Source organism: Triturus cristatus, chromosome 11, assembly GCF_964204655.1.
Source record: "Triturus cristatus chromosome 11, aTriCri1.1, whole genome shotgun sequence".
In the NCBI taxonomy this organism is placed as follows: Eukaryota; Metazoa; Chordata; class Amphibia; order Caudata; family Salamandridae; genus Triturus; species Triturus cristatus.
In genome coordinates this window covers 107,303,792-107,330,697 of record NC_140594.1, presented here as the reverse complement: position 1 = coordinate 107,330,697, position 26,906 = coordinate 107,303,792, and the positions used below count along the sequence as shown (strand labels likewise).

General features: G+C 46.0%; 1 protein-coding gene across 4 annotated transcripts in view; it reads left to right on the top strand.

The window, feature by feature from the left end:
- LOC146783434 (uncharacterized) overlaps positions 1-26,906 on the top strand; it is a 477,699-nt gene that overhangs the window by 432,394 nt on the left and 18,399 nt on the right. For all 4 annotated transcript variants that reach the window (XR_014970475.1, XM_085633638.1, XM_085633636.1 and 1 more), the window contains exon 9: positions 19,115-19,168. Coding sequence is in view for 3 of the 4 variants with exons in the window: in XM_085633638.1 (XP_085489764.1) it covers positions 19,115-19,168 (54 nt within the window). In the remaining variant the exon portion in view is untranslated. The remainder of the gene's footprint in view (positions 1-19,114; positions 19,169-26,906) is intronic.

Here is a 26,906-nt window from a genome sequence, read left to right as displayed (position 1 = left end):
GGAGTAGATTCAGATGGTTTGGATTGGGGTAGAGTGGGCTGGATTATCTAGGGTGTATTGAAATGGGGTGAGGTGGATTGGATTGGGGTGGATTGAATTAGAGTAGGGTGCATTAGATTGGTCTGGGGTGGATTGAATTAGAGTAGGGTGGTTTGCAGTGGGATGCATTGAAGTGGACATGAGAGGGTGGATTGGACTGGACTGGAAGAGGTGGTTTCGAGTGGGGTGGATTGGACTGGAGTGGGGTGGATTGGATTGTAGTGGGTTGAATTGAAGTGTGGTGGGCTGGATGAATTGGATTGAGTGGGATGGACCTAACTGTGGTGGTGTGGATTGCATTGAGGTAAGATTGGGGTGGATTGGAGAACAGTAGGGTAGATTGGACTGCAGTGGAGTGTGGTGCACTGGATGGGGTCGATTAGATTAGAGTCGGGCGGGGTGGATTAAAATTGGGTTGGCTGTGGATTGGAGTGAGGTGGATTGAAGTGGGGTGGATTGAGGCAGGGTGGATTGGAACTGAGTGGATTGTAGCAGGTGGACTAAAGTGGGTTGGATTGGAGTGGGGTAGGGTGGAATGAAGTGGGGTGAATTGGAGTGAGATCAATTGGATTTGCGTTGGGGTGGATTGGAGTGGAGTAGATTAGATTGCGGTGGGGTCGATGGGTTTAGGGTGAGTAAACTGGACTGGGTGGGGTAGATTGGGGTGAAACTGGGTGGGGTTGGCTGGATTGAAGTAGAGTAGTAGATTCGATTTGGCTGGATTAAGGTTGATTGTATTGGGGTGGAGTGGATTGTATTGGAGTGGGATGGATTGTATTGGGGTAAAGTGAATTAGTTTGGGGTGAGGTTGATTGGAGTTAGGCAGATTGGAGTGGGGCAGATTGTTTTGGATTAGAGTGGTACAGATTGTAGTAGGGTGGATTATTTTGGAATGCGATAACTAATGCAAGAGTAAGCAGTTAAATTATTCAGGATGAAGAACCTTCTGCATGAAAATTTGTTTTGTCAAATCCATGTAATCCTTCCCAAATATTAGCATTTCGCCTACTAAATTGGTTGTTATGTGTTATCCCATAATCTGTGATTACATTTTCCCAACGTCTCTTAGTCTCAAGTCGCGGCATAAATTGTCAAGCACTCAAAGGCATGTTTGCCTTTAACCACGTCAGAAAGAGATGGAGTGTTGGATTACGTTTTGTTAAAATAAAAAGAATTATGCGGAACTAATGGACGGTTTCAAATGTTCGTGGCAGTATGTTGTTACAATCTCCTAACAGATGCTTTGCGCTGTCACTGAAACATTGAATTTGTAATTATCCCTTGCATATTTCACATAATCCCGCCCATGGAAAACATCTAAAATGATGTAGAATCTCCGCATATCTTTGTATAAATAAACGGCTCCCTGCCATTGCAAAAATACAAGTCTGAAGGGTGCTATTTTAAATATATTGCATGCTCAACACAGTATGACAACAATTTTGTTCGCTGTGCCTGTAATTCGTTTTTATTTTGTTCCATTATGTGAACATGCCATCCATCATGCTCTGGAACTGGGCTCGGGAATGTGAGAAGTTGGCCTGATGTATGATGTCACTAGTTCTAGTGTACACCTTATATCAGTCCAAATACCCTTATGGTGATTGGTTGTAAAGTCAACCTTATAGACCAGCTATCCTAGTGGTAGCATGGACAAGAGCAGTCTTAGGCTAAACTCTGAATGGCATGTGAAGCCAGCTGTGATACCATATATAATCCCTTGAATACCAAATGAAAGGACACCACAACAGATATATATATAAAATAAAGTGTATTTAGTCAAACCCTCAGCACTCTTTATGAGATTAGAGGTAAGTACAACACAGTCTTATTTAAGCATACATTAAGTCACACAGGTAAGTAATACAGTTAGGCCCTAGGGGCCACACAAACCATATACTAAGTAAGTGGTATAAGGACCACTGTCACGGAAATAGAATAGGCCTAGGCCTAGGGAATCGCTGGGGCTACACTACACTAGCGTTAGTTAGGAAGTGGGAGGCCCACGGGATTCGTGTGCAGAGTGGAAACACTCACGCGTAATGCGTAAAAGTCACTAGCAATAGTACAGTTTAGAAAACAATAGATTTAGGACACTTCCGGAGTAGCTAGGAAGTCGAGACTGGAAAACTAGACCCTAGGATAGTCACTATCCTGATGAGCACCGGAGTACCCAAGTTACCTAGCCCACAGGCTGCGGGTGCATAGGGGTGAAGTTGCGTCGGTTTTCGTCGTCGACTCCTATGGATGCCTGAAGAAAGATGCTGACAGGCAGTCAGTGAAGAGTGTCCGGTGGATCCCAAGGCTGGGATCAAGAAGAGAGGAGACCTGCAAGCAGAAGGGACAGAGTCAAGGTCACTAGCCAGTGACCACGTGGAACCAGGAAGGAACCAGGCGCTGTCGTGAAGATTGCAGGTGAAGGTGAAGCTTGTCGCTGCAGCCAGGGGGACCAGGAAGCGTCGAGGACGACCAGGACCAGGAGGCGAGCTGTCCCACGAAGGCTCTTGCTGTCGGCGGCGTCGAAGTTGGACTAGGACTCACCAAGCCTTGGCAAGCGGAACCCACGAAGAACGGAGGACTTGCTTCTGGTGCAGACCAGGAAGGTCTGGGGAGCTTCTTCTTTGCAGAGAAGCGGGAGCCAGTCTGGAGGAGCCAAACCAGCGCAGAAGATTTCAGGGTGCGTCGTCACAAAGGCCACTAGCCAGCGGGCAAGCAACCGGACAGACGCGGCAAGCAGGAAAATGCAGAAGGGCCCCACGCAGAACTCGTGGAGTGTGGGGGGCTGATCTTCGGTGCAGATGATGCTTGGGGTTGGGGCTTCTCAATCCCCGGTGCACAACTTCGAGGGTGCCTCAGAAGCTGCGCTTGAAGTTACTAGCCACTTTTCCCAGGTAGCCGGTCCCACGTTGCTCGTCGCCTCCACGGATCTCAGCTCTGCTGTGGATGTGGATCAGGGTCGGAGAAGTCTGGAAGTCAAGGCTCTGGTCGGGCTCTGCAGTCGGTTCCTCGTAGAACGTGGGCAAAGCAAAGGGTAGTCTCTTGATGGTGCCTGTTTGCACAGGGTGGCCACTCCTTGGCCACAAGGGAGATTCTTCAGTCTTCTTCTTTCGTCGAATGTCGAAGGTCCAGAGTTTCTGTTCAAGTTTGCAGGTTCAGGATAATCTAAAGTCTTGAGGCCCAACTCCCACTCTTATACTAATCTGGGGGGCTGGGATACCTGCTAGGTCACGCCTTATGGGTGGGACCTGGGAGGGGTTGGTTACACCCACTTCCCTTTGTCCAGTTTCGCGCCAGAGCTGGGGCTGGAGTGCCCCAGCGCCGGTTTGAACTGGACTATGCAAGGAACACCTTGTGTGCCCCAGGCATGTCTCATTCCTTTCAGCCCACCCTGCCCCAATACACTAAAGGCTGTCTGGGGAGGTGCTAGCACCTCCCCAAGCAGGAAACCTATTGTCCAGGCCTCCCTGGCTGGGATCACTCCCAGCTGCAGGAGGTCAGACTTGTGTCGTGGCAGCAGCATCCATTTTGTGATGCTGAGGCTTTGGTCAGAGGCTAATAGTGAAGTATGATTTTAACATGTCTTTCCCTCTAGAAGGGGGGAATAATATCCTCATGTCCAGAAATGGCATGGGGGTATTATTCCACAGTGTTAGACACCTTACACGACATGTTTCGATAAAGCCAAACCATAGTTACCATAACCGTCTAAGATTATAAGGCACTTTAAGAGTATATGGTAGGCTATATCATAGAACAGCTATAAGGACATGATTCCGAAAGCTGCAGACAGGCTCAGCTCATGCTAGAGCACCATCTCACATGTTACCAAGCACTCTGCCTCCAGGATTGTTAAGGCCTGCCATAGGAGTGACTGATAGGTACACATGTGTCTATATATAAGGGTAGATATAGGCATACTATATCTAAGCAAGGGGTGATTACACGACCTTGCCCCAGCTGAGTGATCAGCCAGTTGTGTCTGATTGGAAGGCCAGACCAGGGGTGGCATAATACATGCTGCAGCCCCTGGGAGGCCTAAGGTACACCTATGCCCTGGGTACCTAGGGTACACTGTACAGGGTCCAATAAGGTGATCCTTACCAATTGGGAATGTACCTAGGGTACATGGAGTCCATTTTAAAGAGAGAGCAGACAGCCTGAGACCCTGAATGGCAGGATCTCAGGCCAACTAAGTCGAAAAACCAGCTAGACACTAGGCAAAAAGTTGGGGGTAACCATAGTCAGATATCCACCTTCCTACACAACCCCCCCCAAACGAAAGGAGATAAGGCTGGCCTTGACAAGGTAAGCCTCTATTGCCTAAGTGGCCATATAAGGAAGAACCAGCACTGGCATGGTTACCCCCTGTCTCATGGTCCACTAAGCAATCCCTCATCCTAAAGGTATCATAGGGTCTCCACCATAGGGAATCTCTACCTTTGGGGTGTCTTTGCAAAGTAAAAGGCTGGTGTTGAGATGGAGTACTGAAGTGAGTGTCCTCAAAGTGAGGCCTCAGCTTCCTTCAATCATCCTCCACCATGGATGCCTTTCTTTCTTTCACTGAGTTGCACTGTGCTCTCAGGGTCAGCCTCTGGCTACCTAAAGCTGGAGGCTGGGTCCCTTTGGTGGGCTTACTGGAGGGACAGGTCAGGTTTGGGGCCCTAAGGTCCCATGTTTGCCTGTGCCCAACAGAATCCCTCTGGGGGAGGTCCCTAACTACCTGTAAAGGGGATCCCTCAGGAATGTTTTTACCCATCACCTGGCTAGGGCTACTAGCCAGGCAATCCTCATTCTTTTGATGGGGGGGTTCTTGTGGACAGGGGCCCTCTTGGGGTCCACTGGCCTCCCTGACCTCTGCAGCCCTGGGCTGACTGAGGCAGGGTAGAGAGAGGCAGGCTACCTGCACCAGACTGGGTCCCACCTTGGAAGGGGCCACTGACATCAGAGGCTCTGCCAGGCCAGGCCTGGCTACCTCTGGGGCAGTTCCTTCACAAGGGGTGAGGTCAGATCCCTGAGGAGGCTGACCTTCTCCTAATGTCTGGGGAGAGGGAGACTTTTCTTCCTCCCCACTACTCTCTGTTTGTGTGGAGTGATCCATAGTTTCAGGCTTCACTCCACCTATGTCAGTCTGAGTATGGGCTGAGACCATTACAGCCTTGCCAACCTTTTCAGGGAGGCACTCAGTTTGGGTTTGAGCTGTGACTGTCACAGCTCTGCCAGTCTCTACAGGGAAGTCTGTCTTTGCCTGGGCTGTGGCTACCACTGCCCTTCCAACCTTTTCAGGGAGGAAATCTACTTGGACAGGGGTTGTGGCTGGCACAACCCCACTACCCTTTTGTGAAAGGCCTACCATTTTAGAATGGGTGTCTTGTTCAACTTCAGCCCAAGCTGAGAGTTCTAAGTCATTCCCCAGTAAGCAGTCCACAGGCAAGGTTGGAGACACTGCCACCCTTTTAGGGCCAGTGACCCCTCCCCAGCTGAGACATACCTCTGCCATGGGATGACTGTTCTGTTTGCCATCAATGTTAGTTACCTGGTATGAGAAACCAGGCAAAAGCTGCTCAGAGGGAACTAGCCTATGGGCCACTATAGTGATGCTAGCTCCAGTGTCTCTGTAGGCCTCAGCTTTTCTACCATTGAGGTAGGGCTCCTATCTGTACCTACCCAAAGTGTTGGGACAGGCAGTGAAGTTGGCAAACCCCATGCCACCATCACAGACAAGAGTAGCTGCTGTAGGGGAATTGGCTAAGCCAGGATCCCCCTGTGTTCCCCAAGAAAACCCAACCAAATTTTTGGGGGCACTCCCACCACCTGGGGGATTACTGCTGACAGTAATAGGTGGTGTGACAGGAGTAGTTGGAGGAACAGTTTTGTTTTTAGCCCTTAGGCAACCGCTGTCAGTTTTCCAATGCCCAGGAGTTTTACACTCATGGCAGTAAGGCTTTTTAACTGTGGTAGAGGAGGGAGCCTGGGACCCACCACCCTGTGTGGAGTTTTGGGGCCCTGAGGAAGATTTCTCTTTTGTTTTATCCCCACCCTTCTCTTGAGGCTTGGTGGTATCTTTCTTTTGGTCACCACCCTGATTTTTAGGCCTAATCCTGGTCCTGACCCATTTATCTGCCCTCTTTCCCAATTCTTGGGGAGAGGTCAAATCTGAGTCTACCAGGTGTTGATGGAGAAGCTGGTTCTGACAATTACTAAGGATCTGCTCCCTCATAATCAAGTTGTACAATCCTGTATAGTCCTGCACCTTGCTGCCAGTTAACCAACCTTCCAAAGCCTTAGTGGCACAATCCACAAAATCAGACCAGTCCTGTGTCTGTGTCTTCTGGGTGTCTCTGAACAACAACCTATATTGCTCAGTGGTTAAGCCAAACCCATCTATCAGAGCACTCTTCAGGACTTTGTAATTGTTAGCATCCTCATCACTAACTGTGAGGAGCTTGTCTCTACCTTTGTCAGAAAAGGAGAGCCACAAGATAGCTGCCCACTGACTCTGGGGTACCTGCTGTACTTTGCAAGCTCTCTCCAAAGCAGTTATCCATTTGTGGATGTCATCCCCACACTTGTAGGGAGGGACAATCTTGCTCAGGTTTCTATTATCATAGTGCCTGTCTCTATCCTTAGGGATATTGCTGCCACCAGTGGGTTCTGACCCACTTAATTTTTGCTCTCTAGCCAGAGCAAGCTTCTCCTTGGCAAGGGCAAGTTCTTCCCTCTGAATCCTCAGATTAGCTTCCCTCATTCTGGCTTCATGTTCCTTTCTCTCAGGGGAAGTCATTCCCCTGTGAGAGGAAACACTAGAGATGCTAGAGACATGGGAGTGGATGGATTCCCTTGAAGGGGATCTGTCCCTCCTGTTTCTCTGGTTAAGCCTACTTGGGGGTCTGCATGGAGGGACCCCATGCAAACTCCCATGTAAACTTAGGTTAGCCTGGCTAAGTCTTCCTACTTGGCCCTGGCTGTCTACCTCCCCATCTGAAGCCCCATCTGACTCCTCTGTGGTGGGTAGACCCTCCTCTGTACCTAGGGTACCTGCCTGAGAGGCCTTAAGAGCATCATACTCCTCTAGGAGTTGTCTTAACTGAAGGAGGATAGGGTTTGCACCCTGTTTTATTCCTCTGGAGGTACACAATTGTCTCATCTCCTGGAATGTTAGGGTATCATATCTAGAGGGGGTCTTCTGCAGACCTGACCCTCCTGAGAGAGCATCTACTTGATCTCCTCTCAGAGACATGATCTAGTGAGGGTGTGGTGTGTGCACCTACCTACACTAGTTGTTTCTACTAAACCTCTCTAGTAGTTGTAGTCAGGGTGTGTTACTCCCTTCAACCTACAACTACTAAGTCCAGTAGGACTTAAGTATTATAATCTATGTTATATGTACCTAGACAATATCTGTGTGATCTTTCAATTTAGTATTTCAAGATTACAATGGTATTACAACAGCAAGCTCAGATCCCAACCGCTGCTCACCAATGTGAGAAGTTGGCCTGATGTATGATGTCACTAGTTCTAGTGTACACCTTATATCAGTCCAAATACCCTTATGGTGATTGGTTGTACAGTCAACCTTATAGACCAGCTATCCTAGTGGTAGCATGGACAAGAGCAGTCTTAGGCTAAACTCTGAATGGCATGTGAAGCCAGCTGTGATACCATATATAATCCCTTGAATACCAAATGAAAGGACACCACAACAGATATATATATAAAATAAAGTGTATTTATTCTAGTCAAACCCTCAGCACTCTTTATGAGATTAGAGGTAAGTACAACACAGTCTTATTTAAGCATACATTAAGTCACACAGGTAAGTAATACAGTTAGGCCCTAGGGGCCACGCAAACCATATACTAAGTAAGTGGTATAAGGACCACTGTCACGGAAATAGAATAGGCCTAGGCCTAGGGAATCGCTGGGGCTACACTACACTAGCGTTAGTTAGGAAGTGGGAGGCCCACGGGATTCGTGTGCAGAGTGGAAACACTCACGCGTAATGCGTAAAAGTCACTAGCAATAGTACAGTTTAGAAAACGATAGATTTAGGACACTTCCGGAGTAGCTAGGAAGTCGAGACTGGAAAACTAGACCCTAGGATAGTCACTATCCTGATGAGCACCGGAGTACCCAAGTTACCTAGCCCACTGGCTGCGGGTGCATAGGGGTGAGGTTGCGTCGGTTTTCGTCGTCGACTCCTATGGATGCCTGAAGAAAGATGCTGACAGGCAGTCAGTGAAGAGTGTCCGGTGGATCCCAAGGCTGGGATCAAGAAGAGAGGAGACCTGCAAGCAGAAGGGACAGAGTCAAGGTCACTAGCCAGTGACCACGTGGAACCAGGAAGGAACCAGGCGATGTCGTGAAGATTGCAGGTGAAGGTGAAGCTTGTCGCTGCAGCCAGGGGGACCAGGAAGCGTCGAGGACGACCAGGACCAGGAGGCGAGCTGTCCCACGAAGGCTCTTGCTGTCGGCGGCGTCGAAGTTGGACTAGGACTCACCAAGCCTTGGCAAGCGGAACCCACGAAGAACGGAGGACTTGCTTCTGGTGCAGACCAGGAAGGTCTGGGGTGCTTCTTCTTTGCAGAGAAGCGGGAGCCAGTCTGGAGGAGCCAAACCAGCGCAGAAGATTTCAGGGTGCGTCGTCACAAAGGCCACTAGCCAGCGGGCAAGCAACCGGACAGACGCGGCAAGCAGGAAAATGCAGAAGGGCCCCACGCAGAACTCGTGGAGTGTGGGGGGCTGATCTTCGGTGCAGATGATGCTTGGGGTTGGGGCTTCTCAATCCCCGGTGCACAACTTCGAGGGTGCCTCAGAAGCTGCGCTTGAAGTTACTAGCCACTTTTCCCAGGTAGCCGGTCCCACGTTGCTCGTCGCCTCCACGGATCTCAGCTCTGCTGTGGATGTGGATCAGGGTCGGAGAAGTCTGGAAGTCAAGGCTCTGGTCGGGCTCTGCAGTCGGTTCCTCGTAGAACGTTGGCAAAGCAAAGGGTAGTCTCTTGATGGTGCCTGTTTGCACAGGGTGGCCACTCCTTGGCCACAAGGGAGATTCTTCAGTCTTCTTCTTTCGTCGAATGTCGAAGGTCCAGAGTTTCTGTTCAAGTTTGCAGGTTCAGGATAATCTAAAGTCTTGAGGCCCAACTCCCACTCTTATACTAATCTGGGGGGCTGGGATACCTGCTAGGTCACGCCTTATGGGTGGGACCTGGGAGGGGGTGGTTACACCCACTTCCCTTTGTCCAGTTTCGCGCCAGAGCTGGGGCTGGAGTGCCCCAGCGCCGGTTTGAACTGGACTATGCAAGGAACACCTTGTGTGCCCCAGGCATGTCTCATTCCTTTCAGCCCACCCTGCCCCAATACACTAAAGGCTGTCTGGGGAGGTGCTAGCACCTCCCCAAGCAGGAAACCTATTGTCCAGGCCTCCCTGGCTGGGATCACTCCCAGCTGCAGGAGGTCAGACTTGTGTCGTGGCAGCAGCATCCATTTTGTGATGCTGAGGCTTTGGTCAGAGGCTAATAGTGAAGTATGATTTTAACATGTCTTTCCCTCTAGAAGGGGGGAATAATATCCTCATGTCCAGAAATGGCATGGGGGTATTATTCCACAGTGTTAGACACCTTACACGACATGTTTTGATAAAGCCAAACCATAGTTACCATAACCGTCTAAGATTATAAGGCACTTTAAGAGTATATGGTAGGCTATATCATAGAACAGCTATAAGGACATGATTCCGAAAGCTGCAGACAGGCTCAGCTCATGCTAGAGCACCATCTCACATGTTACCAAGCACTCTGCCTCCAGGATTGTTAAGGCCTGCCATAGGAGTGACTGATAGGTACACATGTGTCTATATATAAGGGTAGATATAGGCATACTATATCTAAGCAAGGGGTGATTACACGACCTTGCCCCAGCTAAGTGATCAGCCAGTTGTGTCTGATTGGAAGGCCAGACCAGGGGTGGCATAATACATGCTGCAGCCCCTGGGAGGCCTAGTGTACACCTATGCCCTGGGTACCTAGGGTACACTGTACAGGGTCCAATAAGGTGATCCTTACCAATTGGGAATGTACCTAGGGTACATGGAGTCCATTTTAAAGAGAGAGCAGACAGCCTGAGACCCTGAATGGCAGGATCTCAGGCCAACTAAGTCGAAAAACCAGCTAGACACTAGGCAAAAAGTTGGGGGTAACCATAGTCAGATATCCACCTTCCTACAGGTAGGACACAAAACGTAAACATTTTCAAGTAAAGTCTCGGGGAACACGTTCTTTAAAGGCTCATCAAAAAGACACACCATTTTAGACGGCAAGTAAACAGAAAACTACAATAAACTATTAACAGAACGCTGATTATTATGGCAATTCCAAGTGCATCTTTGTCGATTACAATCATGTTTACAATGCATTCTGGAAAAAAACAGAGGTGCGGTTTTACTTGCCTGGGTTGGTCTTGCTGGAAGCTCCTGAATCCTCCCCAGCAGCAGCCATTATTCTGGTAATGTACTAATTTTGCTTGATTTTTCCACATGTTGGCAGTGACACTCTGCTCCCTCCTGCATCTTCCAATTAATTTTCAGCATGTCGTGAAAGTTACTTTAACTACGGGAGCGGAAGATGGGTAAATTGTCAGGCAGCATTCCTCTGTGCCTCGCTCTCCTCCACTGAGTTCCTCGCTTAGTGTTTTTAGGTCGAGCCTATAGCAGCAGCGCTCATGTGCTGCTCGCTTTGTGAGGCATGCAGTATTCAGTATGGCGTGGAAGCTTGTGAAAGCTCCGCCCACTCTCTGTCCATCTTTTTTATTGGCGTGTCTTTGTCATTCCTAAATGCTGCCTTACAATTGGTTTTAGGCTTGTTTGTCCCTCCTTATGATGGCATTGTCGTCATTTGTATACTTACATGGCTACTGGCCCCTTTACTTAGTGTTGCATAGTATGTTTTATTTAGATTGTGAGCACTCTTTTCTTCCCGTGCCTCCCACCCCCGCAGTCCTTGCCTTCTCGCCTCCCCCCCGCACTCCGTTGTTCGTGCCTTCTCGCCCGCCCGCAGTCCCGTTTGCAATGCAATAGGTCTCAAGTAAATGCGAATCCTATTGCATTGCAAATGCTTGTTACATTATAGTGGGTATTTATTCTTCGCCTGGTGTATCTGTGCAGTGATTTGTCAGTGGGCAGATCCTTTCCAGATAAGCACATAGCCCGCCGCAGTCGCATGTGGTGTGCGCCGCGGAGGTGCTCTGCTGTCCTCAGATTCGAGGCTCGGCTTGGGGTGCAGATGAAAAGAGATAATCACAAAAAATATCAGTGCAATCACCCCGTGCACGGGTCGGCGAATTGGCATGGGTGTGGACAAGCCGCGCTTCTTGGATTCTTTCGCTCTTCGCGCTTCACTCGCCAGGGCTGGGTGTCTCAGACTCGCGTCGTGGACAGCTGATGCTTTAAAGATATGGTTTGTTTGTGTGAGCTTGTACTTTTCCAGTTCACGGTGATGTATCATTCCTGAATAGGTGAATTCAAACAGCTGACAACAGTTCTGCGATCACAGGTTTTAATAAAGGTAATCACAGGTGAAATAAGGCAATCCCAGACTTTGGCCGCCTCTGTGCTTCTTAAAGTTAGTTCGAGCCCGCAGCACGTTGAACTGGTTGGTATGTGTCTCTGGGTGAAGTGCAATCCACACTTCAACGGCGTTTAGGCGCTTAGGTTGTAAATTAAATATTTTTTGCATTATTAACAAAAATCATTGGATTTAAATCTGGTCTGCTCTTCACGTATCATCAAGATTCCAGCTTTAGCTAAAAATATTCTACAACCGATGTCTGAATTTTTCTAATCCCCCCCTTAGCCTTCCATTCGAGACATGTCATAGAGCAATCACACAGACTCGACACAAGTTAATCTCCGCTTTTGATGCTGCAAGTAATTTTGGCTCAAATTAAACTCAGATGAGCGATACAGCATCCATTAGTGTCTCCTTGCGTCATCGTGGAAGAATATGAGTTTAGCTTGTTTCGCTAAAGGTGGTTTATTCGGCAGAACGAGGCAGCATTTATGAACGCTCCTCCTTTTATTGGCTCTTAAAACAAGCGCGTAGAGGTATTGGTTGTCTTAGAGTCTCCCGGAGATTCTCGTATGCGGACACTTGTTTACCTGTGTGCTCTGTTCTGCACATGGGTCCTCATCTATCCCACTACTGCCTGTATTTTATTCTCACCCCTCTCTGCTGCTAAAAGGACCAGATGTGACGTAATCTGAAAGAAGGGCCTTATGGCAGACATAGGCAGCCATGACATATATTATATATTGTAAGGGGTGTGAACCAGAAGTAGAACGATGCAGTAGAAAGAGGTTTTCCTCCAGATTTCTACACTTTACACATCCTGATGTCAGCGTGGTGCTAGATTGGCCTTTGACACTCTCCTGAGTGGGGATGGGAGGGAGAGTGCTCCCCCTAAGCAGAGCCTCGAGAAACCAGTGATCCTCAACTCACACCCTGGCTATAAGCAGGAAAAGGCTGTCCTTCTCCAGCCCACGCTGCTGTGCTGTTTATCAGCAGGTGGCCTCAGGTATCAACCCATACTAGGAGCGGCAGTTCTTTATAAACGTGAACCGGAATATAGGATGGGAGGGCTGGGGTCTGTATGGGGTTCAACGATACAAACGTGCACAGAACGAAGGGCTAGGAGGGAAGTAAGGGAAGTGGCTAGAAGGTTTAGCAGCATGCAGGGTGGCAATGGCAAGGCAGGAAGTGATGTCAGCAGAATAGATTGTTGGCATGGAGTAGCTTGGGCATTAGTGATGGCAAGGAAGTGGCGTCAGCAGAGTTGCTATTGGTATGGGTTTTGCGTGATGAGGAATATTGATGACATGGGAGTGGCGTCCGCATGAGAGGCTGTTGGCCTAGTGCTTGTAGCTGGGTTGCTGGGGAGGAGGGCGGCAGGAGTGTGATTTGAACAGGGGAGACTGTTGACAAAGGATTTATTGTGGGGTTGGTAAGTGGTAATGGTGGTAGGGAAGTGACTTCAGCAGGAGAGACGGTTGGCCTAATGTTTTGTGGGAGGTGCAGTGGTGAGGTAGACAATAGTAGCAGAAGTGGGCGATAGGTTAGCCTGATGGCCGAAGTTAGTGCTTGACAAGACACCCCATGTTTGTTATCAAGAGTTTGGATTTGGAAGGGGTTTATTGAAGCAGTTGCTTTACATTGGAGGTCTGTCATGAGCTACATGGCTGAAAGAGTTGCGTCAGTCTAAAAGCAAGGCTACAATGTGCCTATTAGTGTCTAAGTCTCCATGTTACAGAACAGTAGATGCGGAAGCACTCAGGATAATTTCCTGCATGGCTAGATACTTTTAAGGTCCCAATGGCGAGACCGATTGCATTGCAAATGCTTGTTATTTATCCTTCGGCGTTTTTCCCTTCATCTTTTTCTTACGGGCGTTGTTACTTTTGTTCTTGATAGCATTTTCCTTAATGGGAGAGCATCCGACTTTAAGACCATCCTCTATAGGCTGCTTTGAGGAATTTACACCAGTTTTTAGAAAGATAAGTAAAACCTTTCGAATTGTATTTGAGTTTGTATTTTCTGTCTTAGTTTGCGGGCGAAACGTAGATACAACCACTGTAGCTAAAGACTCAGAGTCGAAGAGCTGCTATAAAGTAGAGGAGTGTAACTTATCAAGTATATCTACGTTTTCTTTCATATGGTTTTATTATTTCTACTAAAGAAAGGCTTCCCAGCCTGGATGCCAAAGTCCCGCCCTTTAACGTGTGGAAGAGAGTCTGTTTGAGTAGAGTATAGCTTGTCGGAGTCTTCCTTCAAAAGAAGGGGAGTGGAAGATCCCTTCCCTGGATTAGACTTACTATGGGGAAGTACGCAAGCTTTTCCTGACAATAGTTTTTGTTCAGAGGCTAAATACTTTGTCAGGGCCAAAACAGAGTCCAAAATAGAGTCGGACACCTACCTGCAATTTCTAGGTTTCGCAGAAAACCTGGGGAATTCTCGCTGTGGTCAACGCAAATTAATAAAATGTTTATGAAGGGCCTGTTCAGAGTTTTTCCACCACTGAAACGTCCGGCAGTTCCATGGGAATTAAACACGGTCCTAACTCAATTGATGAAATCGCCATTTGAGCTGATCCATATAGCTGATTTAAAATATGTTTAATGGAAAACGCTCTCTTACTGGCCCTCACTTCGGCTAGAAGAATCAGTGAGATTCAGGTTCTCATTTTACTTTGGAAATCCTATAACTTCTGCCGTAAGAGCGTTGTATTCTTTGGATGTGAAACGATGCATCAAATTCTACATCCATAGAACAAAGACTTTCAGGAAATCGGACCAGCTCTTTGTGTCTTTTGCTTCTCCAAGGAAAGGTCAAACCCTTTCCACAAACAGTATCACCTGTTGGATCTCTTCTGCAATTGTCTTCTGCCATAATAAAGCTGGAAGACCACTGTCTGCAAAGGTGTCGGCGAACTCCACAAGAAAGATGGTGGCTTCTACTGCCCTCTTTGCTGGAATATCGCTTCCAGACATATGTAGAGCGGCAACATGGTCTAACGTGCATACGTTTACTAAGCATTATTGCCTGGATTCAGCATGGAAAACGGATGCCGCAGTGAGGCCTGAGACATCTGTTTACTTGATGTACAGCTTATTTATATCTGTTACCTCTGTTTTACTTTGTTCATTTGATCTCATGATTTTGCAGGTTTCTAGTTAGGTATCTGGATTTGATGATGCAGATGGATCTATATGTTTATATATGTTTCTTAAATGCTATGTTTCATTCTCTGTGCATAAGAAGGTCTTTGCCTAGTCACAACAATTTAACAAAGAACACTGCTAACTACTCTGATACAAGCATGTGAATCTATGAAAGATTCAATACTGGAGAAAAACCAAGTTACTTACATTTACACTGTGGTTCACCGGTATTTATATATTTCATAGATTCACATGCGGCCCTCCCTTTTCCCTGTCTAGGCTTGCCACTTCTTACCTCATGCTACTCTTAACCTTGGCACACTTGTGCGCGAAATCTGAGGTCTGGTGGCTCTGCTGGGGAGTTGAGGTCTAGGGCTCATCTCTGATTGATCGAAGTTTGGACTTACATAAAGAGGCTGACGAGTGTTAAAGTTTTTCTTTTCTTTTGGTGTTTTCTAATGTACTTTTATAGTACTTATTTTCTATCTACTGCGAGGCTCCCGCCATGACGATGGGGAAGATATAAGTATTTGAATCTATGAAAGATACCAATACTGGAGAACCACAGTGTACTGGTAAGTAACTTGTTTTTTATCCCATATCATGGCTATGAATGGGCCACAAAAGCCAAATCGCCGTAAGGTATGGAACAGAAAGAACCAATCCACCCAGTCAAAAACTTTCTCTGTGTCAAGTGGCAATATGACAGACTTATTTCAGATTTTTAAGAAGCTTCACAAACAGAGCAGTGACCTCAGGGCACCTTGTAATCACATACAACAATCACATTCTTGGATAGATTAACATGCAGCCATTCAGTAGTAGACTGCAATTAGCTGACAAAGCGCTCTTCCATATATGATGTTAGAAAATGGTAAAGTCCTAGCGAAGAGGCAGTAAAATAGAAATGGTGTTCCAGAGAATGGGAAAACTGGTGTTGGGCCTTTAACTGGCAAGGCCCAGGTCAAGCAGAAACAAGAGAATGGGTTACCTGTACATATGCTGGAACAGGAGGTTTTTTGTGACCTTCTAAATTGATTGGTAGAGATCCAGTGGAAAAAGCTTGCTCATGTGGGTCCTTCTTCTATATTTCTTGTAACACCTCGCTGTGTAGACAGTAAATTGCAATTTGCAGACCATAAGCTTCTAGTTGGAAGACAGGTTGGCAGCAAACATCTATTTGTGGAAGAGGCAGAGAATCTGAAATTCGCCTTAGAGGGAGACCAGTGGTGTAATGAAACTTGAGGGTGCCCCCTGCAAAGTATATGGAGGGGAGATCCCCACGATCCAGATGCAGTCAGGAGCTCTCAGGCTATGCCGCACATGCACAGTGCCAGAGGGGGCTTCCTTAAGCTTGCCCCCCCCCCCCCTGCACCCTGAGGGCTATTGTTACGCCACTCTGGGAGCCAATAGAGAGACTTCAAAGGAAATAGGATGTGGCCTTAATGTTTCAAGCCAAACAGAAGACAAGCAGCTTAGTTCTAGACTCTTTGGAGTTTGGACAGTTATTTGTTAAGTAGGCCCTGCCTGGCCACCTTACCTGTGTCCTGTCCTCTGACCAGGGCCAGGACTTGCGGACCCACCTCAGATGCTGTTCTGAGGCTCTCAGCCTCAAATTCCTGCTCCTTCACTCTGTATGGTACTTCTCATTTTCCCAGCTCTTTTGCCTTTTGCTCTTATCTCTCTTTTGCCTCTCTTCCCATTGTTCCTTTCACTCTTCCACTCTCTCAGTGTTCAGCTTTTTTTGCCTCCTTGGCCAATTTGCCTTTCATTCCCTCTCACTTTTGCTCAGCATTTCATCTCTTGCTCTTAGCTTGCTTTTTCAACTTTGCCTATTTTTTCCTCTCACTCGTGCACTCACTCTTGTTCAGCTTTTTTGTCTATTTCTCCTCTCACTCCTGCACTGTTACTCGCTTCTCAGGAGCTCTGCCTCTTTTCTCTCCACACTTTGCTTCTTCTTTTCCTCCGCTTGCCTTTTTGCCTCCTTTTTTGCCTTCTGTTCTCAGCTTTTTATAGTTTTTTACCTGCTTGCCGCTCCTCCTTTTGCATTCATTCTCTCCTCTGCTGTCTTCCCGCCTATGTCCCTGTGTTGCACTATCACCTGTTTTCCCGCTGCTCGCTCTAGCCCAGCCCACTAGCCCCGGATCTCCTCCCCCAACTGCTCCTACTTAATGGTGGCCTCAACGTGGCTCAAAGACGTACAGTCAGAGAGATATTAAGCTTGTGTCGAGTCTGGTAGAAGTATTTCCTTTGACAGTTCCAAGAACAATGTAAAGTCACACTGTTTCACCGCCCTTAAATGAGCAGCCTTATACGTAGCATGGACTAGAAACCACACGCCACCTACTCAAACAAGAAATATTTTATTCAGCATGTCAACTTCGAGAAGCCAGGAAGATGGTGGGATTGTTAATATTATGCTCTTTACAGCAGTGAAGGTGCAATTCCCAGGGATAGTCAGGCACATAACTGACACTGCCCCATCCCTTCCAAACTTTCACAGGCACTGGCTTGTGGGGTATCTTCGGAGGCCCTTACAACGAGCATGCCTTGATTAGGAAATATCTCTGTTATTCTTCTGAACATACAGACAAGTTCAAATGTGATTGTGAAAGGCATGCATTAATTGTAATCACATTTATATTATTTAAAATCGCCTAGACCTGGCTTGTGCAGTCATCTTTTTTAAAAGTCAGTAGAGATCAGTGGTCGAAGTGGGTGGGCTTGGAGGAGCACGATGTGCCCATACTTTTTTAATTTAAGGAAAAAAGCTGCCATGCTTTCTGTGTAAACATAACCGTCCCAGGCCTGTTGATTCTGAGAGCTGATGAGGTGGGGGAGTGAGACCGCAGCCGTTCGGTTGTTGCAGGGTTTTCTGCGGAGTCACAGAACTATGCTTGGGATAATAGAACCTTAGGAGGCAGGGACTGAGTCATCCTACCACCTGAGTACCTATGCCTGGGACCGATTAGCTATTGTGTCTCACTTGTCCTCCTACTCACTCACAGAGAAATAAGTGATTAGACACCCCAAAAAACAACACTCCGACCCTCTCAGGAATCGTGGTTGCAGGACAAAGCCTTTCGCTCTCACACTCATACTCGTCTACAATAAGCTCTGACAGAAACAGAAAGAAAGGTTAAAATGTTTATTTTAACTATTGTGCTCTAGTACGCAGTATACGTGCTGCAACAAGTAGGAAACTGCCTAACACAAATACGGTCAGCATAGCAAGTAGTCCGTAAATCATAAAAGGAGCTGTCATTATATAGAATAGGGTAACCTAACCTCCCTCCTTTGCTACAGAAGCAAAAGGATTATATATCAGAAGATCTCTGGGTGTTAGCAGCAGGCCCGTACCTTAGCATACATAGATGAAAGTTCTACATCTCAGGTGCTGTCACAATCTTTTCCCTGGATAGGTCCCTCTCCAAGTGTGTGTGTTACTTATTTGTGCATACCTATAAGACAAAAGTACGTATTCCCAAACAACAGCTGCATTTGCGTGTTTTGTCTGGGTGCTAGGAGCTGACCAGAACAGAATAACAAGAGGCATTGTTGTTGGACCTTTTCTACATGTTCAGACTAAATCCCAGGAAAGAATAGAACGCGAAAACAACTGCATGGTCTGTGTGAAAGGACAGTGTTGCACAAAGCAAAACATGTTTGTAGAGTAACGTGCACAAAGCAGAGAACAGTCTGCATCGTGCTCATGCTAACATAAGGATAACGACAATGGGCCTACACGAGACATATGATACAGACAGCTAAACAAGCCTTCTAGCCAGGGTGTCTGTTTACCTGAAAGAAGTGTAAATGTGCACAAGGGTGAACCTGCAAATGTAAAGGGAGCTTGGATGCCTGTATTGGCTTTAATTAATGGAATCACTTTACACTTCCTAATGACACAGATTTATTGTTTTTGAGTGGTATTAGAAAGGAGTTATCAGCTGAGCTGTGAAGTGTGTGCATTTTAAAAGCCGCTAACACAGGCCCCCGCTCCGAAGGGGCTGCAGCGGTCTGTTTTACGCCCCTAACTATTCTCCACTGCTCCAACCAGGATTCAATTCTGTGGATCTCTGGTTTCAGACACCGACCTCTAAACTGGAATAGTGCATTTTCCACTGATTAACTTAACTTGCATATGTTTAACATTTAAGCAGTGTGTTATTTTATATGTGCGTACATGAAGGTGAAAGACCGAAAAAAGTTCAAGAATATTTTGTTTTTTATAGCCACCCTTTTGACCCCGCCCCATGGTTACTCGCCCGCACCCATTGGGCACAGCATTACAGTTCCCTTACTTTTTTCAATGCACTTCAACCGCTGGTAAAGATAGGTTATGAAAAAGCTATATTTCTCTCATTTCAGCTGCACCCATGAAGATCAGATGGAGTCTCCCCAAGAGGATGCAGTCATACCTGGGTAAGGCAGGCATGTACACAAGCAATCCATTGCTCTGATCCCCCTTTACCCTCAACCCCTGGCCCATGCCACACCACCTACTATTTTCACTTGTCTTTGTAAGAAACAAACAGTAGGTCACCTCATGGATGCCAGTTCACCAGGATAGAGTAAAGGACATCAGACTGCATCTTTCCCTATGTTAACTCGTTAGGCATTTATTTTGTTTTTTATTTTATTTCTGATTTTTATGAAGTGTCACAAACTGAGCCGTGACCTCAGAGCACCATGTGATCACATACAACAATCACATTCTTGGATAGATTAACTGGCAGCCATTCAGCAGTAGACTGCAATTAGCTGACAAAGAGCTCTTTGATATATGAAGTTAGAAAATGATACAGCTTTTGCTAAAAGTCAGTAGAATACAAAGGGTGTTCCAGAAAAGTGAGGATAACTAAATTTGAAAAAGTCTGTTTCTATTATGAGATTAATGGATAGGGATCCAGTGGATGAGGTTTGCCATGCAGGGTCCTTCCTTCATATGTCTTTTAACACGTGGTTGTGTCAACAGTAAATTGTAATTGACAGACTTTAAGTTCTCTAATCTTAACTTGTAGAGTGAAGATAAGAGATGGACAATTTGACAAGGTTGCCTGGCAAACAACCTTCTAGAGCTTTGTGGACTAGGCAGAGAATATTTCGTGCACAGGAATTCAGTAGGGGAACTTCAAAGGAAACCTGATATGGCTTTGATGTTTCAGACCAAACTGGAGGTGACAAGTACCATCATTCTAGAGTCTGAAGTTGGACAGTGCTTTGTTGGAGAGGACAGATACAGTATTAAAGACAGACCATGTCCATAGTTAAGAGTAGGGCAATTTTCAGAGGTGAAGATTGACGTAATCTGGCCTAATCTCAGGAAGTGATGTTGTGACATTGAAACTCTATGCCGCCACGGAAAGTGACATCAAATGACTCTGGAAAAAGCATCTGCTGAAGGTTATTTAAATACGAGATCATTTCTTGCATATTATTATAGAGACAGAAGGAATTGTGAGTATTTTCTGTGAGTGAACAGATTTGAGTTATGATGACTCATTTCCTTTGAATGTTCACTATACCCTTGTGCTTCCGGTAAAATAGTGCTTAGGAAATAAAAATATGTTCGAGGCATATGAGCTGCAGATTGTACACTATGCATAGATCGCCATCTGGTGTTGGGCTCGGATGTCTGCATGTTGTTTTTGTCTTCGAAGAAGTGTTGCAGTCACGAGACCGGTGACTCCTCCTTCGGTGGACAATGTGCATGGGCATCGGCTCCATCATCAGATTATTTTTTTCCGCCATCGGTTTCGGATGTGACTTGCTGCGCTCCAGGTCGGTGTCGTTATCGAACCCCCTTTCGACGCGCAATCACACTTAACCGACGGTATTGTCTTGATTGCGTACCTACGACGCACACCCTCGACAACTTCGAGTAACTTCGATGCCTGCGGACTTCGACGCGGGCCGATGGGCCTACCCGCGCCGGTAGAGACGGACATCGATGGAACGGACTCCCTTTAAGAAATGTCCACAGTGTGGTGCTAAGTTTCCACACTCGGACCTCCATCCTGTTTGCAATATGTGCCTCTCTCCAGAACATCGATTGTGAGGCTTGTCTCTCCTTCAAGTCCAAGAAGACCATTCTGGATCGTCGAGCTCGACGCCACGAGATGTCCCGAGGCACAGGTTCCATTCCCGGACATCTTCCATCCAGGTCCCGATAGCCTTCCGGAGCCAAAACAGGAAGAACAGGTCCCGGACTCCGAAGCAGACGTCTCTGTTGCCGAAGATGACATCACCCCGGCTCATAGGGACGTGAGTACTGAAACCCCCGCCCCACCCAAGCCCATACCAACAGCTCTGGTGATACCTTCGGGCTCAGGTCCACACCATATGAAAACTTTGAGCGCCCCGCCTCTGGGCCCGGCACCGAAGGACAAAGAAAAGCCTTCTGGCTCGAGCCAACCACCCGGTACAGTAAAGCAATCTTCGGCACCGAAAACTCAGTCGTCTGAGTTGCAGCGCCCTCCGCCGGCACTGGTAAAACATTCGGCACCGAAATCAGCTAAAGATCCCTCGGCACCGAAACAGGCGGATAAGGCATCGGCACCAAAGCACCGCGATAAGACACCGGCACTAAAGCAGCCAGATAAAACCTCGGCCCGAAGCACACAGAAAAAACTTCGGCACCAAAGCACACAGAAAAGACCTCGGCACCGAAAACTTCAGAGCCAAGAAGATTAAAAGACAAAACTCCTATAAATAAGCCTCCTAAACAAATGCCTCCGGAGCCGAAACAACCCGCACCGAAGGCCTCGGAACCAGGGAAAGTTTCTGTACCGGACACTGTCCAAAAGCTATTTCCAAGGAGAAATCTTCGACGCCGAAGAAACCTATAGATCCAGAAGAGCTTTTCTTTCCTGATCCGAGACAAACTACCATCTTTATTCACCCAAACACTGGTCAAATAGTCACTAAACTACCTACAAAGAGGAAACCAGAACATTTGCCACATGCTCCAGTTCCTCCAAAGAAATTACACATAGCTACTAATCCCTCACCACCACCTTCACCTCCACCACCAGTTAACCACAATTAACTTATTTCGCCAGCACACTCTCCACAACCAAAGGATAGCGATGATTCACATGGGGATGGGCAAGAAGAAGATGATGTAGTACCATTAGACGCTGAAGATCCTGATGATCCACCAGAGGATCCAGACCCATGGCATGATTATAATACTGATCCTGATCTGACCAATGATCCAGATTTCTACCCCTCAAAACCATCTCCGCCAGATGACAATGTGGGTTTTGCCCAGCTCATCAATAGGGCCGCCACATACCATAAGGTCAAACTACATTCAGATCCTGTAAAAGAGGATTTTCTACTGGAGACTTTTGACCAACCACAAAAATCTTCTCACGTCTTACCCATGTTACAAGGCCTTCTTAGACACGCTCCTGAGGTGTTCAAAGACCCGGTTAGAGCTAGGGTTCTTAACCCCAGAGTAGATAAGAAATACAAAGCAGCTCCCACTGACCCTCTATACATCAAGGGCCAACTTCCCTTAGATTCTATGGTTGTAGCCAATGCACACAACAGGGCAAACTCTCAGGGGTCAGGTGACACACCACCCCCTGATAAGGAATCTAAATTATTAGACGCGTCAGATAAACGTATGGCGTCTCAAGCTGCAAACTCATGGAGAATAGCAAACACACAAGCTCTTCTAGCAAGATACAATAGGGCCCGCTATGATGAGCTGGAAAAGCTCATTCAACATCTACCTCAGGAATATAAGGACAAAGCTATTGACCTTATACAGGAAGGCAAACTGATAACCAATACATCCATCAAATGCGCCCTCGACGCAGCAGACACCGCGTCCCGTGCAGTAAACACCAGTGTTTTGCTACGCAGACACGCCTGGCTCAGGGTATCTGGATTTAAACAAGAGGTACTCCTGAAATTCTAGAGTTCAGTTACCTCAATCTCCCGCCAGACTGTATGAACATTATCAAAGAAGCTAGACGCCCTACCACAAGGGCATGCTATTCGGCAAAATGGAAGAGGTTCATCATTTATTGCTCACACAACAAAATCAACTCACTGGATGCTTCCATTCAAAACATCATCTGTTACCTTTTGCATCTACAGCAATGTAACCTAGCGTATACATCCATAAGGGTACATCTAGCTGCCATAGCAGCCTACCTACAAAACAGACAACATTTGTCTTTATTTAGGGTTCCCGCTATCAAAGCTGTTATGGAAGGGCTTAAAGTATAATTCCACCAAGAGCTCCCCTCTCTGGTGTGGAATCTCTCTTTTTTTTTTTTTTTTTTTGGGAATAGGACGAAGTGCTAAAAGCAGCCTAAAGATCTAAAAATATCATGATCACTGAGTTCCAATGTTAGAGGACCATCTCCTCTCTTCTTGAAGTAAGTTATTGCAAGGGCCTCCTTGAATAATGTGCAGCCCATTATTAATGTCCTTTAATGTTCACAAACTTCTGTCAGCATCAAGCTGATCTGTTCTCTAGCCAGGGTAATGATATTAATTTTACTGACATATTGTGAAGGAGTGATGTGATGGAAAGTAGTTGCTTCTTCATTTGTTCTGTTGTGGCCAACTCAAAACATTCATATTGCCTATTACATTTATTTGATGGGCAAAATTTTAATTTAGGTCAAGATATACATATGTTTATAATAGCGATTTGTTTCTGAATTGCTATTTAGTAATCGCTATTCTCAATGCATGTAACTTTTATTTTTGAATTACCAATTCCTTGTGGGTCGTGAATACACCTACTTCAACCATATTGGACCACTGCCTACTGTTAGAAATACATTTGTAACATTCTCAACGGGGAAGATGTCCCCTTCACATTTGCGAATGGCTTACCAACTCCTTTTAGGAGGAGGTACAGAATTACTGCTTTGTGACTGGAATTTGGTTGCGCTACATTAGTACATACCATAAGGAATCGCTGTTTGGAAGGGTCACCGTAAACATGCCACTAATGATTCCTTTTTTTTTTTTTTTTTTTTGAGGTAATACTTCCTTATACTTCCCAAATTGGGAGTAGGAAAGGTTTACACAAAATTGGGAAACAACAGTGGTGAGAAGTCCTGAAGAAAGCCGGGTCATAATTTTCTTATTACTGGCTGAAACATGTCGACACCTATGCAGAGTCGGGGGGTTGGAACCTCATCATAAGCTCTCCAAACCCAACACCCACGTTTTTCTTAAATCCAAAACTGGGCACCTGATATTAAAACTGGATCAAGGTAGTCCCATTTTTGGTTTTTAATCACTATCTTTCACTGGTTCTGCTCTCTCAACTCACCGTTAGTTCTCACAAAATAATCTTTTTTGTTTGTATGTGTTGTTTTCCCCTCCCCTATTGCTCCACCTCCAAGCGTTTGGCTGACGCGGAGGTGTAGAAGCAGCCCTATGATGAAGCATGACACAGCTTGCTGTGTGTGAGGGCAGTTTTACAATTTTGGTGTATCCCCCACTCACCTTCTGGTCTCCACATAATCCTATATCCAAAACAGGAATTGCAAGGTGGATTGTAAAATACATACAAATATGCTACCTTAAAGCCAAACGAACATTAACCATTCCCCCTAGAGCTCATTCTACGCGCAAACTAGGGGCTTCTATAGCATTCTTAGGGAACATTCCCCTGGATGACATATGTAAGGCAGCAACTTGGGCCACACCACACACCTTCACAAAACACTATTGTGTAGATGTGCAGGCAAAACAACAAGCTAGTGTGGGCCAGGCTGTTTTAAAAACACTATTTCAAGATACTGCAACAGATACAGGTAGCCAACGCTAAGGAGGGTACTGCTGTATAGTCTATGCATAGTGTACAACCTGCAGCTCATATGCCTAGAACGGAAAATGCTACATACCAGTATGCATCTGTTGTTGGCATGTAGAGATGCAGAGTTGTACACGCCCACCCGCCTCCCCGGATACCTCTATTTCTTCCAGTATTATCTTATTTAGATACATCACTCATGGACATCTTTCTACTTCTTACTACTCCATCTAACCCTAAGTGGCAAAAACAATCTGATGATGGAGCCGATGCCCATGCGCATTGTCCACCGAAGGAGGAGTCACCGGTCTCGTGACTGCAACACTTCCTCGAAGACAAAAACAACATGCAGACATCCGAGCCCAACACCAGATGGCGATCTATGCATAGTGTACAACTCTGCAGCTCTACATGCCAAGAACAGATGCATACTGGTAAGTAGCATTTTCATTACAACATGAAGTATACTTTGATTAAGAAGGGTATGTAAGACAGTCCTATCACATATAATTATAGCAGAACTTACTTCCCATTTGTAGTTGAGCAGCAGTTTAGTTAGGAAAAAAACGACTATTTAATGCTGATCAATACCAATAAAGCAGCAGTGTTCTACGTCACATGTTCTGGCACTTATATACCATAAAACTGTGATTTCACTACAACAAATCCACAAAACCATGATTCCTGAAATCATGTACAACTTTTTGGTCACAAATAACTCAAGTGTTTGAATTCATGATTGCAACTTGTGATTTACCTAACATAGACAGCATCACTGCCTTGTAACTCAAACAAAACTACATCCTGCAACATGGAGGACAGTTTATACCCAAAATGTGTCAGATCTACTATGTTTTGAAAAATATCAATTTGCATTTCCATATTTACCCAGGTATACTAAAATAGAGCACAGCTATGTAGTGTGTGTTGAATAATGCAAACACAATAAGATTATGGGTAGAGCGCTGAAACCTTTCAGACACTACTATATTTTGGCCAAAGAGTATGCTTTGAAAAACAGACAAGAAGCTGTTCAGAGACAAGGATTCTGTACTTGAAATGCAAAGCTTCCTTTTTATGAATATAACCTTCTGTTGGGGGGGGGGGGGCGGGGGGGGATTGGTACGTATGCAAAAATTCCCTGATGCTATTTAAGTGTTTTTGTTGCTGATTTGTGGGACACTTATTCTTTCAACTAAAGGGCCCTTTCTTAATGTATTGATGAAGATGTCATGAATGAAGAATGGGAATGTTTGAAGGTGCCCCTTTAGAACCTCCTGGAAAATGATTGACTTTTAACCAATTTCTTTGATATTTGGCCCATTCTTCAAAAGATTTACCCCAATAAACCTGATGATAGCATTTGCTTCCTTGCGAGCTTGTCCACTATGTGTTATTCAGGGTGGGCATTTACGGCCAATGAGTTTGAATATTTTGCAGTCCATGCTGAACATTAGCACCCATTGTCCTCCCTTTTGCTAGCCTGGGCCCTGAAACCGCCTCCACCACAATTAGTAGTAGTGCAACCGTATTGGTATGTGTGGGTATCCCTACTTTGAATAAGTGTGAAGATAAGTGAAGTCTCCTGCACTGTACATTGGCTACTCCAGTAAAGCTGTAATCCTACGCCAGGATATGTTTCTATAGTTGCTCAAAAGCGCTTGGATACACTTCAGACGATAAGTTACGCTCTACAAATCGAAATAACATAACATAACAAAGCATCTTGTAATGTGGATGTCGTGGTCACAATTAAGCATTTTCCCCACATAGTACCTCAGATTGGTGTTGAAGTAAATAGCTGGTGGGCCCGATTCACAAAGGTAAACTGAGACAAAAGTCTAACTTTACGACTTTCGGTATTCACAAAGGGCATTTCCACGTATAAAGTTAGACTTTTGTCTCAGTTAAACGTAAGTTTTGGTCTTACGTTTAACTGAGACCAAAGGTCCTTGGTCTCAGATAAACTTAAGACCGAAACTTAATTTTGAAGGCGACAAAAGTCTAACTTTACTATGCGTAAATGCCCTTTGTGAATACCAAAAGTCGCAAACTTAGACTTTCGTCTCAGTTTAACTTTGTGAATCAGGCCCAGTGTCTCTCACAACTTTGCTCTTTAAATTCTCAGTAATGCTGCTATCGATTAGTCATAGTTGAAGACTCGGACTCCCATTAATCATCAATGCACCAAGCAAGGCTGACATTGAGGAGTGTCATTCCTCAGAGCTATGGTTGATATGCCCTTTAGACAACCAGTAATAATAATATTAGGCCGTTGTAGCACAGGGTACTCGCTGCTTGCCCTTAGACCGCCCAGCAGTACTGCAAATGGAGTTAGCACGATGGGTTCTCTACATTATTCCACAC